We start from the raw sequence: 11,261 nt of genomic DNA, 5'->3' as shown, positions 1-11,261 counted from the left end.
AACTCCAGGAGCTTAAATCTCCCTCTTATACTCAGAGCAAATGATGCTTCTTCCTCAGAAGTAGCTGCCAAATGATGTTTTTTCCTCTCCTCTCCTCTACTCCAGCTTCTTTTATAGCTCGGCTCCTCCTGCCATGACTTCTCCTTAGAATTGTTTTCTGCCTCGATCCCTAAGATCCACCCATCTCTACCTACAAGTAAAACCATTCAGCTTCTAGTTTTGAGTTGAGCTGGGATTATAGGGCAGGGTCTTTCAATTACCAGGAGTGCTCAAAGTAAACCTGTTCCCATTCTCTATTGATTGAGCATGTGATAGACAGAATATTTGAAAACTTGTCAAGGGCACAAATTGGGACTGGATTCCAGTAATGACATTTTAGATGTAGAATATTTCAGGAGCCAGTCTTCTCTTTCCCATTCTAATTGTTATCACATGCAGACTTAAGAGTCACTCTGAGAAAACAGAAAGGGCAAAAAGGGAAAGGAAAGGAGAGGAGGGAAGGGAAAGGGAAGGGGAAATGAAGGCCTTTTTTTTGGGGGGGGGGGTTGCAGTCCTGGGGCTTGAACTCAGGGTCTGGGTGCTATCCCTGAGCCTCTTTGTAATTAAGGCTAGCTCTCTCACTTGAGCCACAGAGCCAATTTTGACTTTTTCTTAATAGTTTATTGGAGATAAGAGTCTCACATACTTTCCTGGCCAGACTAGCTTTGAACTGCGATCCTCAGATCTCAGCCTCCTGAGTAGCTAGTACTATAGGCATGAGCCCCCAGCGCCTAGCTGATCTTTTTTGTTGTTGTTGTTTTGTTTTGTTTTGTTTTTGTCGGTCGTGGGGCTTGAACTCTAGGCCTGAGCGCTGTCCCTCAGCTCTTCAACTCAAGGCTAGCTCTCTACCACTTGAGCTACAGCGCCACTTCCCTAGCTGATCTTTAGAAGTTTCTATATACCTGTCTCTGTGTACAGCTTTTGCCTTGAGCAGACCCACAGAAAAGAAGGATCATGTACATCCCAAGCCTCAACTCAGCAACAAAGTTCACAGTGATGCTCACCATTTTTTATTATGAACAGGATGCTTTCTTGGATGCTTAAGAAACAAAGAACTTAGATCTGAAAGCCTGAAAAACAGGATATAATAGAGCCTACACATCTGTGTTCTTGCTATACTAATTATAATTGCTACATTACAGCAACAGCCCAGATGCCCTAAACTGATAGACGGGGTGGGTTGGGGGGGGGGATGGGGAACCAGACGATACTGTTATAAGGTAAAATCTCAGTGGCAAGAAAACAGAGAAGCCACATTTTGAAAGGTTGAATTGGGAATCTTTATTAGAGAGAGTGTGTCTGCAAGTGGACTCCTGTCTCAAACTCCTGCAGCCCGGAACAGAGCTAACACAAAGCTTTTAAAGACAAAAACCACATGCTTTGGGTAGAGACCAAGCCCTTAAAAAAAGTGGACGATATTAGGAAATCTCCATTTAGGGGTAAATGCCTCAAACCTTCCAGAGATGAGGGAACCAAGCTATTTAGGGAGGTTAATCCAGGGTCAGCATTCTCTGTAGAAAGAGCTCACTCTCCTAAAGCTAAACAGCATCTGTAATTCAGTGAATGGCATCTCTCACCTCTAGATTTTTCCAGCTCTGGGTTAAAAGCCCCCTCCACCCAGCAGGGTACCAGTATGGCTGTGGGAAGTTACTAAGACTCAGCCTCCTCACTTCAATACTACAAATTTGAATTTCAGGACCCCTCAAAGATCCATGTTGCTGCTTCTTCTCTACTGCTATTAAGGAGTGATAGAGAGCCTGTTGAGAGGTCTTTAGATCATTGGTCATACCCTTGAAGAGAATTGTAGGAAGGAAAACCTCTTCCTTTTTTCTCTTTTCACATCCTGGCCTTGAGGTAAACCATTTTTGCTTGACCACACATTCCCACCATGAGATGAAATTAGTCTTTTTCTCTTTATAGGTTATCTCAACTGTCTTATAATGGCAATAATAATGATAAAAACTAGTGAAACCAGACACCAGTGGTTCATAACTGTAAGCTATGCAGGAGGCTGAGTTCTGAGGATCATGATGTGCAGTAAACCCAGGCAGTAAATTCCTTGAGACTCTTAACACCAAGTAACCACCAAAAAGCCAGAAGTGGGGTTGGGACTCAAATGGTAGAGCACTAGCCTTGAGCACAAAAACTCAAGGACAACACCCAGGCCCTGAGTTCAAGCTTAAGAACCAGCACAAAAATAAATAAATAAATAAAAAGTTGATGAACAGGGATGAGAAATAATACTGACTTTTAGGGTATATTATCATGCAAGAAATACTGAATTCTCTTGATAATTGTTAGCCCAATGAGCTCCCTTCCCATAGCTTTGCATGTTCCTTTCCTACGCAACACTAGGCCCATTTGGTAAAGGCAGGAAATAATCAGCCTCCAACCCCCTTTACCTTGGGATGGCACTCCTCTGGGGTAGCCACCACCATATAAGGCAGCAAGATCCACTTAGAGTGACCTTTGGGTCTGGGTAGCTACAGGGCCATAAATCCTAATCCACCATGATGAAGCCCCTGGTCCTCATTTCCACACCAGGGTCTCTACCTGCTAGCCCTTTCCAACCCCTCCTAAACCTTCTAGGTTATATAGGTCACCTCAGACAATAGCCAGCACTTCTTCTCACTTCTCTCTTGTGAAAGGGGGTCTTGCCAGTCCCTTTGCTGGCAATAAACCTTTTCTTTGTTCTTTATACCTGGATGTGTGCATGGTTTTCTGGCAAAGTCTAATATACAATAATGTTACTGAAGAAATATGTGATTTGGAAATTCACATGAACTCTGACATTTGACTGGCCATAATCCAGTTTATCAAAGAGATTGTAATACTATGACTTGAGTGACTTGTTACTATCATGACAATAAGCAAGTCAACTTTCCTTTAAGCAAAGCAAGAGTAATTTTTGCTTCCCAGACTTTACATTCAAGTCTATTGAGCTGCCAGCTGTGTTCAGTGTGAATAGTGTTTAAATTGAGGTTATTGTAAAGAAAAGAATAGTTGCAATAAAAATAACTGCAAAAAAATGTGATTTCTGAGATACTTTTGTCCCAGTCCTGAGGTTGAAACTCAAGGCACTGTCTCTGGGCTTTTGTGCTCAAGGCTAGCCCTCTACCACTTGAGCCACAGCTCCAATTCCAGCTCATGGACTTTCCTTCCCAAGCTGGCTTGGGATCCTCAGATCTCAGCCTCTGAGTAGCTAGGATTACAGGTATGAGCCACCAGTACCCAGCCTGAGATATTTTCTAAATAACACAAGAAGTAAAAAAAAAATAGATGATGGGTCACCCCAGGGCCCTCTTGTATGATGTAACCTAGTAAAATAGAAATAATACTGGGGAGGAGTAGTTGACCCTGGAGAACCCATCAGAACTAGAGCTGCCTCCTGCTTAAGAATCTCCCCAAGGTTGTTTCTTATTCTCCAGGGTCTGAAGCTAAGATCAAGTCCCTTTGCCCATGGTTATTTGTAAAAGAGAGTCAAACAAACAAAAAAAAAAACCCCGTTGCCTTTTGAAAGAAAGACTGTGGGGATATTTCTTAACTGGGAAGTTCCAGAAAAAGCTCAAAAGAAGAACACAAAACTCTAGTCAGCTGTGGCTTTTGTTCTTGTTCGAAAAGATGTCATATCTGGATCCTGAGGGCAGCTGTTGGTGTATGGCGTTCAGGTAAAGATGAATCTTCTCATTTAAAGCCATCTTCTCCTTAAAATTACCAGCTCTAGTAACCTCTAGTAACCTCTGAGGGTAGCACTCATGAACACAACAGAAAACAGAACCTCAGTTATAACTCACAGAATTGTCCCTTCAAGGGGTAGGAAGGCAGCCCAATACACAGGTATATATACTGCTCAATATACAGGTGTGCCTTTATCTCTTCTCACAGTGAAGAGAAGAATTTTATATGGCTGTGATGTATCCAGGTTGGTCCAAGTTTGATCCTCACCTTTATGAATTCTCAAGTCCTGAGATTATAGTGAAATGAAGGGGGATCATAGATTCACAGAACCCAGGCAATGGGAAGACCTTGGAAGAACCAATATGGATAGCCCTCACCTACATTTTAGGGGCTTCTCACTGTCCTGCTTGCTATGAAACTCTATCACTCTGTTTGGGTTCTCACAGAGGGGTGTCTGTTTAGCAGCAAAATAGTCAAAGAAGATAATTTTCCCCTTCTTCAGAGCTTCTATCACAGAACCTATTATGAAAACACTCCAGTTTTCCCCATATACTTTTGTACTTTTTGGACTCTGTGTGTGTGTGTGTGTGTGTGTGTGTGTGTGTGTGTGTGTGTTAGCCCAATTGGGCTTACATGTGCATCAATCTCTACCAGGGCTTGAACTCAGAGGCCTAGTCCTCTTGCTTGGCTTGCTTGCTCACAGTTGGCACTCTACAACCTGAGCCACATCCCCAGCCCTGTATTGTGTTAGCTAATTGGAGACAGAATCTTATTAACATTTCTGCCCTGGCACGCTTCCAATCAATAGCTACAATTACAGGCAAAAGCCACTGACACCCAGCCTTCCAGATTGTTCTTTTGTTGTGTTTTGCTTTTATTGCTTTTTTAATAAAAACCTCAAGTAGCAGACAAGAGAAAGACTTGCACCATCATCAAATGTCAAAATAGCTCTGTCAATCATTCAAACATTTATCACGGTCTGTCAAAAAGATGGAAAGCTAAAATGTTTGTGACTGATTCAATATGTTAGTCATCCCTTCTGTGGCTTGACCCCAACATCCTTTGTAATCAGAAAGAATACTTCCTAGTGTCCTGGAATCTGCCCTGAATACCCTTCCTTTCCTTCTGTACTCAGAATAATTTTTGTTCTCATCTCTTTCCTTTCTAGCTCTGATCTCCATCACCCATCTTACCCATCTTCTCCACTTTATCCAGAAGGCTACAGCCCACAGTTAGCAAATGCTGATAAATTCTGATGCAGCAGGGCCACCTCTACTATATAATCTGTCCTACTTGGATCAGCTTCAAAGCTTTGTGTGTGAGCCACAGGTGCCCGGCAGGAAGATTTATGACTCACACCTGAGACAGGTAGCCCTTCTGAACTATGTTTTTAGTTCCCCTCCTCTGAAAGGAATCTTGATTACCCATGGAAGTTAGGAATGAGACCACCATCACTGAGTTTATTCTCCTAGGATTCAGCAACAACCCTAGGATCCAGGTATTACTTTTTGTGCTATTCTTGGTGATTTACCTCTTGACCCTCTTAGGGAACTTGTTGATGATGATGGTGATCACTGTTGATTCTCACCTCCACACACCCATGTATTTCTTCCTGAGACACCTCTCCTTCCTGGACACTATCTATTCCTCTGTCATTGTGCCTAAACTGCTAGAGAACCTTCTTTCTCAATGGAAGACAATATCCTTTGTCGGATGTTTCACCCAGATGTCTCTGGTCATATTTTCTGGGTCCACTGAAGCTTGCCTCCTTTCTGTCATGGCCTATGACCGGTATCAGGCTGTATGCCACCCTCTCGTGTACGTGGCAGCTATGAACAGGAAGGTATGTACTGGCCTGATCGGTGCATCCTGGGCCATAGGGATCAGTGCTGCAGTAGTTAATGCCCTCTTTCTAGCTCAGCAGCACTTCTGTGGCCACAACCTCATCCATCATTTTGCCTGTGAGATTCCTCCAGTCCTCATGATGGTCTGCTCTGATGCCTACACTAGCATCATCTCCCTCCTGATCACCATGGTGTTCCTGGGACTTGGCACTTTTGCCCTCTTGCTGGGTTCCTACAGCTGTATCATTGTCACAGCCCTGAGAGTCAACTCTGCCACAGGTCGGAGAAAGATCTTCTATACCTGCTCTCCTCACTTCCTTGTGATCACCATCTTTTATGGCTCAGGCGTGTCCAGGTATGCCATTCTACACTTCTTGCTTTGTGTGTGCTGGTACTGGGGCTTGAACTCAGGGCCTGGGCACTGTCCCAGAGCTTTTTCAGTCAAGCCTATCACTCTACCACATGAGCCATAGTTCCATGTCCAGCTCTTTGCTGGTTCATTGGAGTCTCATGGATCTTCTTTTACCCTGGCTGGCTTTGAGCCTTGATCCTCACATCTCAGTTTCCTGAGTAATGAGGATTGCAGGTGTGAGTCATTAGCACCCAGCTTATGCCACAAATCTCAATAGTAATTTCTAGAGTCATGAATGTTGGACACAGTAGCAGCATTTGAAAACTAAGCACAAAGTGTTTCAAGAAACACTCATCACAAAATGAGAGCAGTGTGTCTGTACTTTTGGATAAATTGAGTATTAGTCCAATGAGCTCCCTTCCCATAATGTAGCATGCTCCTTCCCCTTTCCACAGTTCAGCATGCTCCTTTCCTAGGCAACACTAGGCCCGTGTAGTAAAGACAGTAAATAATCGGCCTCCAACCCTCCTTTATCTTAAGATAGCACTCTTCTGGGGCAGCTACCACCATGTAAAGCTACAAGAGCCCCTTAGTGGGACCTTCAGGTCTGGGCAGCTGCAGGGCCCCTTATCTACTACTACCATAAATCTACTACCATAAATACTAGGCTGCCACGATCCACATGTCCACATGTCCATACCGGGGTCTCTGCCTCCTAGCCCCTTCTAGCCCCTCCTAGCCTCAGTAGGTTGTATAGGTCGCTTCAGACAATAGCGGGCACTCCTTCCCACTCCTCTCTCATGGAAGGTCCCTGTACCAGCAAGAAACCTTTCCTTTTTTCTTTGTACTTGGATGTCTGTGTAGTTTTCTAGTACAGTCTAATATACTCTATCATTGAGGGGGGAAAAGGATTAACTCATTTTGTCCTCATAGCCTAGGCAAGATGCTTTGAAGAGTATCAGGTGCTATGTAAAACCATGCAATTAGTTTGTTTGTTTTTTCCTAATGTGCTGCAGAATTTCTTTTCTGCCTCAGGGCAGTTTCTATAACTTTCTATGTGAGACTTAACATGTTTGCAAAATCAGAAATGACAGACTTCTCACTAATTGACATTTCTAGATACTGCCATCAGTGATCATGACCCTTGGCAGAATTGGCAGGAATGGACCATTGCTGTCAGCAGCTTTGTGGCCATTGCCCTAGCTCCATTTGCTACTTTTTGTAATTCCCTACAAGGTACATGATTGCAGCATCTGGCTCAGTCCTGGATCAAGTGCTATCGGTGCAGTATAGTGTGGTGACCCCAATGCTGAACCCCTTCATCTATAGCCTGAAGAACAAAGAAGTGAAGGCAGCTCTGCAGAGGATGCTGGTCAAGAAGTCAAGGCTGACCTTCTAACCCAGACACGCCTGCCTCCTCAGGAAGAACAGTTATAGAGAGAAGAAGAATATCACCATCCAGCCATCGCAGCATCCCAAAACAGAGACTTCATTTCTTTAGGAGAACTTGAAGTTAATTCAAGGGAGATAAGGAAACCTCCATAGCAAGGGTTATACCTGTGGTTCAGGTGGTAGAGCACCAGCCAAGGAGCAAAGCATCACGTACCAAGTTGGAATCTTGTGAGAGAAAAAAAGAAAAGGCTCAGGGACAGCACCCAGGTCCTCAGGACAGGTTTCCCCACCTCACCCCCCACCCAAGAAAAAGCACCTAAAGTAAATCTTAATACTCAGTAAAAATATGGGCATTGGGGCTGGGAAGGTGGTTCAGTGGTAGAGTGCTTGCCTTGCATGCTCGAGGCCCTGGGTTCGATTCCTCAGCACCACATAAACAAAAAGTAAAAAGCCAGAAGTGGCGTGTGGCTCAAGTGGTAGAGCGCTAGCCTTGAGCTGAAGAGCTGAGGGACAGCACCCAGGCCCAGAGTTCAGGCTCCACAACCGGACCCCCCCCCCAAAAAAAAACAAATACTCAGTAAAAAATATGGGCATCTTACGGAATGAATGAATAAGTGGTGGGCTCATCTGATGAGACAATTCTAGGAAATGGGAGAATTCAGTAAGTATCCCCTATTTATAGGTGGGGAGGGTCATGGGTCTTTAACTCAAGGCTTGGGTGCTGTCTCTGAGCTTTTCCGCTCAAGGCTAGCACTCTACCACTTGAGCCACCGGGCTACTTCTGGTTTTCTGGTGGTTAATTGGTGTTAATTCTCTCACAGACTTTCCTGCCTAGTCTGGCTTCAAACCATGATCTTCAGACCACAGCCTCCTGAGTAACTAGGATTACAGTGTGAGCCCCCGGCACCTAAATGATTCCCCCTTGTAAAGTATGTTTCCAGCTGGGTGCTGGTGGTTCACACCTGTAATCCTAGCTACTCCTGAGGCTGAACTCTGAGGATTGTGGTTTAAAGCCAGCCTGGGCAGAAAAGCCCGTGAGACTCTTGTTTCCAATTAAGCACCAGAAAAGCAGAAGTGGCACTGTGGCTCAAGAGGTAGAACACTAGCCTTGAGCAAAGAGCTCAGGGACAGCACCCAGGCCTCATATTCAAGCCCCATGATTGAAAAAAATAAAATAAAATATGTTTCCTAGCTGGGTGCTGGTAGATTATGTCTGTAACTCTAGCTACTCAGCAGACCGAGATCTAAGGATCACAGTGTGAAGCCAACTCAGGCAGGAAACTCTGTGAGACTCTTATCTTCACTTAGCCACCAAAAAGCTAAACCTCAAGTGCTAGTCTTAGGTAAAAATGTTCAAGGACAGCACCTAGGCCCGGAGTTCAAGCTCCAGGACTTGCACCAAAAGATGAATAAGTAAATAATAAAAGTTTCCTGAGAAAGAGCAGAAGCAGATCTTCTGCCTAATAGTATCCGTGTCCTCCATGCCTGTATACCCCACTTCCAATTGGCTGTGTTAGATAAATGGGAAACTGAGGGAACAAGATATCAGAGTAAGACAATGTATATAAATGAACATTTAGTAGTTTGCAATAAAAATCCTGCCTTCACAACAAGATCAGTGTCAGAATGAAATATGGATATTGGGTCTAAGTAACATGCCCTATCCTCACAACCATCCTGGTGCCTTGCTGGATGGTGGGGGCTTTTCACCCAGCTCTGAAAAGCCTACCGGTGAGATAGGCCATTCTTTGAATATGTAGATCTATCATGCTGTTTTAGCCCCAGGAAAGCTTTGCTACAGAAAATGCTTGCTCTTGATTATTCCCCCAGATGATTTGATTTACTTGCCCTTGAGTATTTCCCCAGATTTGATGTACTCAACCCTTAATCTTCCCCTATGTGGCTTGCTTTGCTCACCCGTCAGTATCCCCTATATGGTCTGCTTTTGTGGGCTTGGGTCTTCCCCCCAAACATGTGGTTTTTGCCTTTAAAAGCTTTGTAAAAGCTATTTTCTGGGCTGCTGGTCTTTAAGACAGGAGTCCACCTGCAGTCACCAGCTTTCTAATAGATTCCCAATTGACCTCTCAAAATGTGGCTTCTCTGTATCTTGCAATCAAATTCCCGTATAACAAGAAGACAAAAGCAGGTGGGAGAAATCAGGACAAGCCAAAAGCTCCCTATCATTGACTCAATCTGAGTCTTCTTCACCCAGAGCTTAGTAAATGCTCTGTACTCTGACAGTCATTCTCCTGAACCTCCCTACCTCACACCTGAACATGGAGGGACCATTTCAGATTCTTACCTGGTTCAGGATCTCATTCCAGGCCTAGAGAAAAGAGAAGGAGTTGGAGAAAGCAAAGCAAAGATATTCAGCTCCCAAGAAATTTCTCAAGAAGAGAGAAGTAGCTTTCTGTTCTGTTTCACCTAAAGACCAGTAGGTCTATATTAGTTAAGGCTGCTTCCATTAGGGGATAGGGTATAGCTTAGTTGTAGAGCACTTGCTTGGCATGTCTGAGTCCCTGGGTTCAACCTTCAGCACCACCACCATTTCATCGTGCTGTTTCTTCGTGGCAGGTGATTGATATTATCATTTCATAGTATACACATATATCAAAACATCAAGTTGTATATATTAGTTATATAACTTTTACTTAGATGAAGAAAGAGGAGGAGGAAGAGAAAAAGAGAAACCACTAACAATTACTCTGTATATTATAAAGATGAATCTAGTCACACGTGCCTAGATAAAGAAACCAATCTATCTATTTTCTCAAGACAATTTATAATTCAAGGGTTACCATATTAAACACTGAAAGAAAGAAATATATAAGCCAATGGAATAAAACAAGTAGGAATAAGCGTTTTCTCAAGAACCACAAATGTTGGATATGTATGCCTGAGAGTGTCAGTTGTCCCCAAAACAGAAATTTTTGTTTTGTTTACTTGTTATATTGAGTATTAGAGCACAACCCGAACTGTCTTTTTTTTCTGTTCTCTTTTTTTCTTTGTACAAGTATTGGAGCTTGACCTCAGAGCCTTGTAATTTCCCTTAGCTTTTTCACTCAAGACTAGTGTTCTACCATTTAAACCATAACTCCACTTCTGGTTTTTTACTGGTTAATTGGAGATAACAGTCTCATGATTTGTCTGCCCTCATTGAACCATAATCCTCAGATCTCAGCCTCCTGAGTAGCTAGAATTATAGATGTGAACCACCCACACATGGACATCTCTGAGGCTGTAACTGTAGCAAGTTAAGATGCAATGGATATCTAAAGGTGGGAACTAGAGAAACCTCATTAGGTCTTTGAAGCTGTGTCCTCAAGGGAGTTTGTAGGATCCCAGAGATATCTCTCTCCAGCTTTCTCTCTCTTTCTTTCTCTCTCTGTGTATCTTTCTTGTGTCTGTCTCTGTCTCTCTCTGTCTTGCTCTCTCCCTCTTTTCCCTATCTTTCCTTGTCTCCCTCCTTCTCCCCCACATCACCTTGTCTTCCCTCCTCCTTCTTACCCTTCTCCCCCTACATCTCCCTCTCCCCCAACGCCCCCAATCTACCAAATGGAAGCCAACAGCTGCTAAATGCACTCCTGCCATGTGTGCTGCCATCTATCAGGGCTAACCAATAGGTGAAACTTTGAAGCTCCAATACTAGGAGCTAAATCATCTTTTTATCTCTTTATAAGTTAGTTGCCTCCAGTATTTCAGAGAAAATTTAACTAACAGCCAGTATTATGAGCCTGAGTGCTGACAGCCCTAACTCTGTGTGTGTGTGTGTGTGTGTGTGTGTGTGTGTGTGTGTGTGTGTGTGTACGCGCGCGTGCGCACACGCGCCTTTCCTGGGGCTTGATCTCAGGGTCCAGGTGCTGTCCCTGGGCTTTTTTTGTGGGGAGGGAATGGGGAGGGAGGTTGAAACTGGAACTCCAACTGAGTATCCAACACTTTCACTCATTGGCTGGTAC

At 43.9% G+C, this 11,261-nt stretch overlaps 1 protein-coding gene across 1 annotated transcript; it reads left to right on the top strand.

Moving 5' to 3' along the window:
• The first annotated feature begins 5,143 nt into the window (after positions 1-5,143).
• On the top strand, positions 5,144-7,312 carry LOC105987437 (olfactory receptor 8S1-like). Its single transcript, XM_013018701.1, has 2 exons — positions 5,144-5,916; positions 7,150-7,312. Exons 1-2 carry the CDS (start codon positions 5,144-5,146, stop codon positions 7,310-7,312), a joined length of 936 nt encoding a protein of 311 aa, XP_012874155.1.
• The last annotated feature ends 3,949 nt before the right edge of the window (positions 7,313-11,261 follow it).

The sequence above is a fragment of the Dipodomys ordii genome, unplaced genomic scaffold (genome assembly GCF_000151885.1).
Source record: "Dipodomys ordii isolate 6190 unplaced genomic scaffold, Dord_2.0 Scaffold42, whole genome shotgun sequence".
In the NCBI taxonomy this organism is placed as follows: Eukaryota; Metazoa; Chordata; class Mammalia; order Rodentia; family Heteromyidae; genus Dipodomys; species Dipodomys ordii.
This window is presented reverse-complemented; position numbering and strand designations above follow the sequence as displayed.

Excerpts from the sequence above, each read along its gene's own strand:
- LOC105987437 (XM_013018701.1), top strand. The coding sequence starts at position 5,144 with ATGGAAGTTAGGAATGAGACCACCATCACTGAGTTTATTCTCCTAGGA. Across the intron at positions 5,917-7,149 it reads TATGGCTCAGGCGTGTCCAG|GTACATGATTGCAGCATCTG; the intron begins GTATGCCATTCT and ends ATTCCCTACAAG.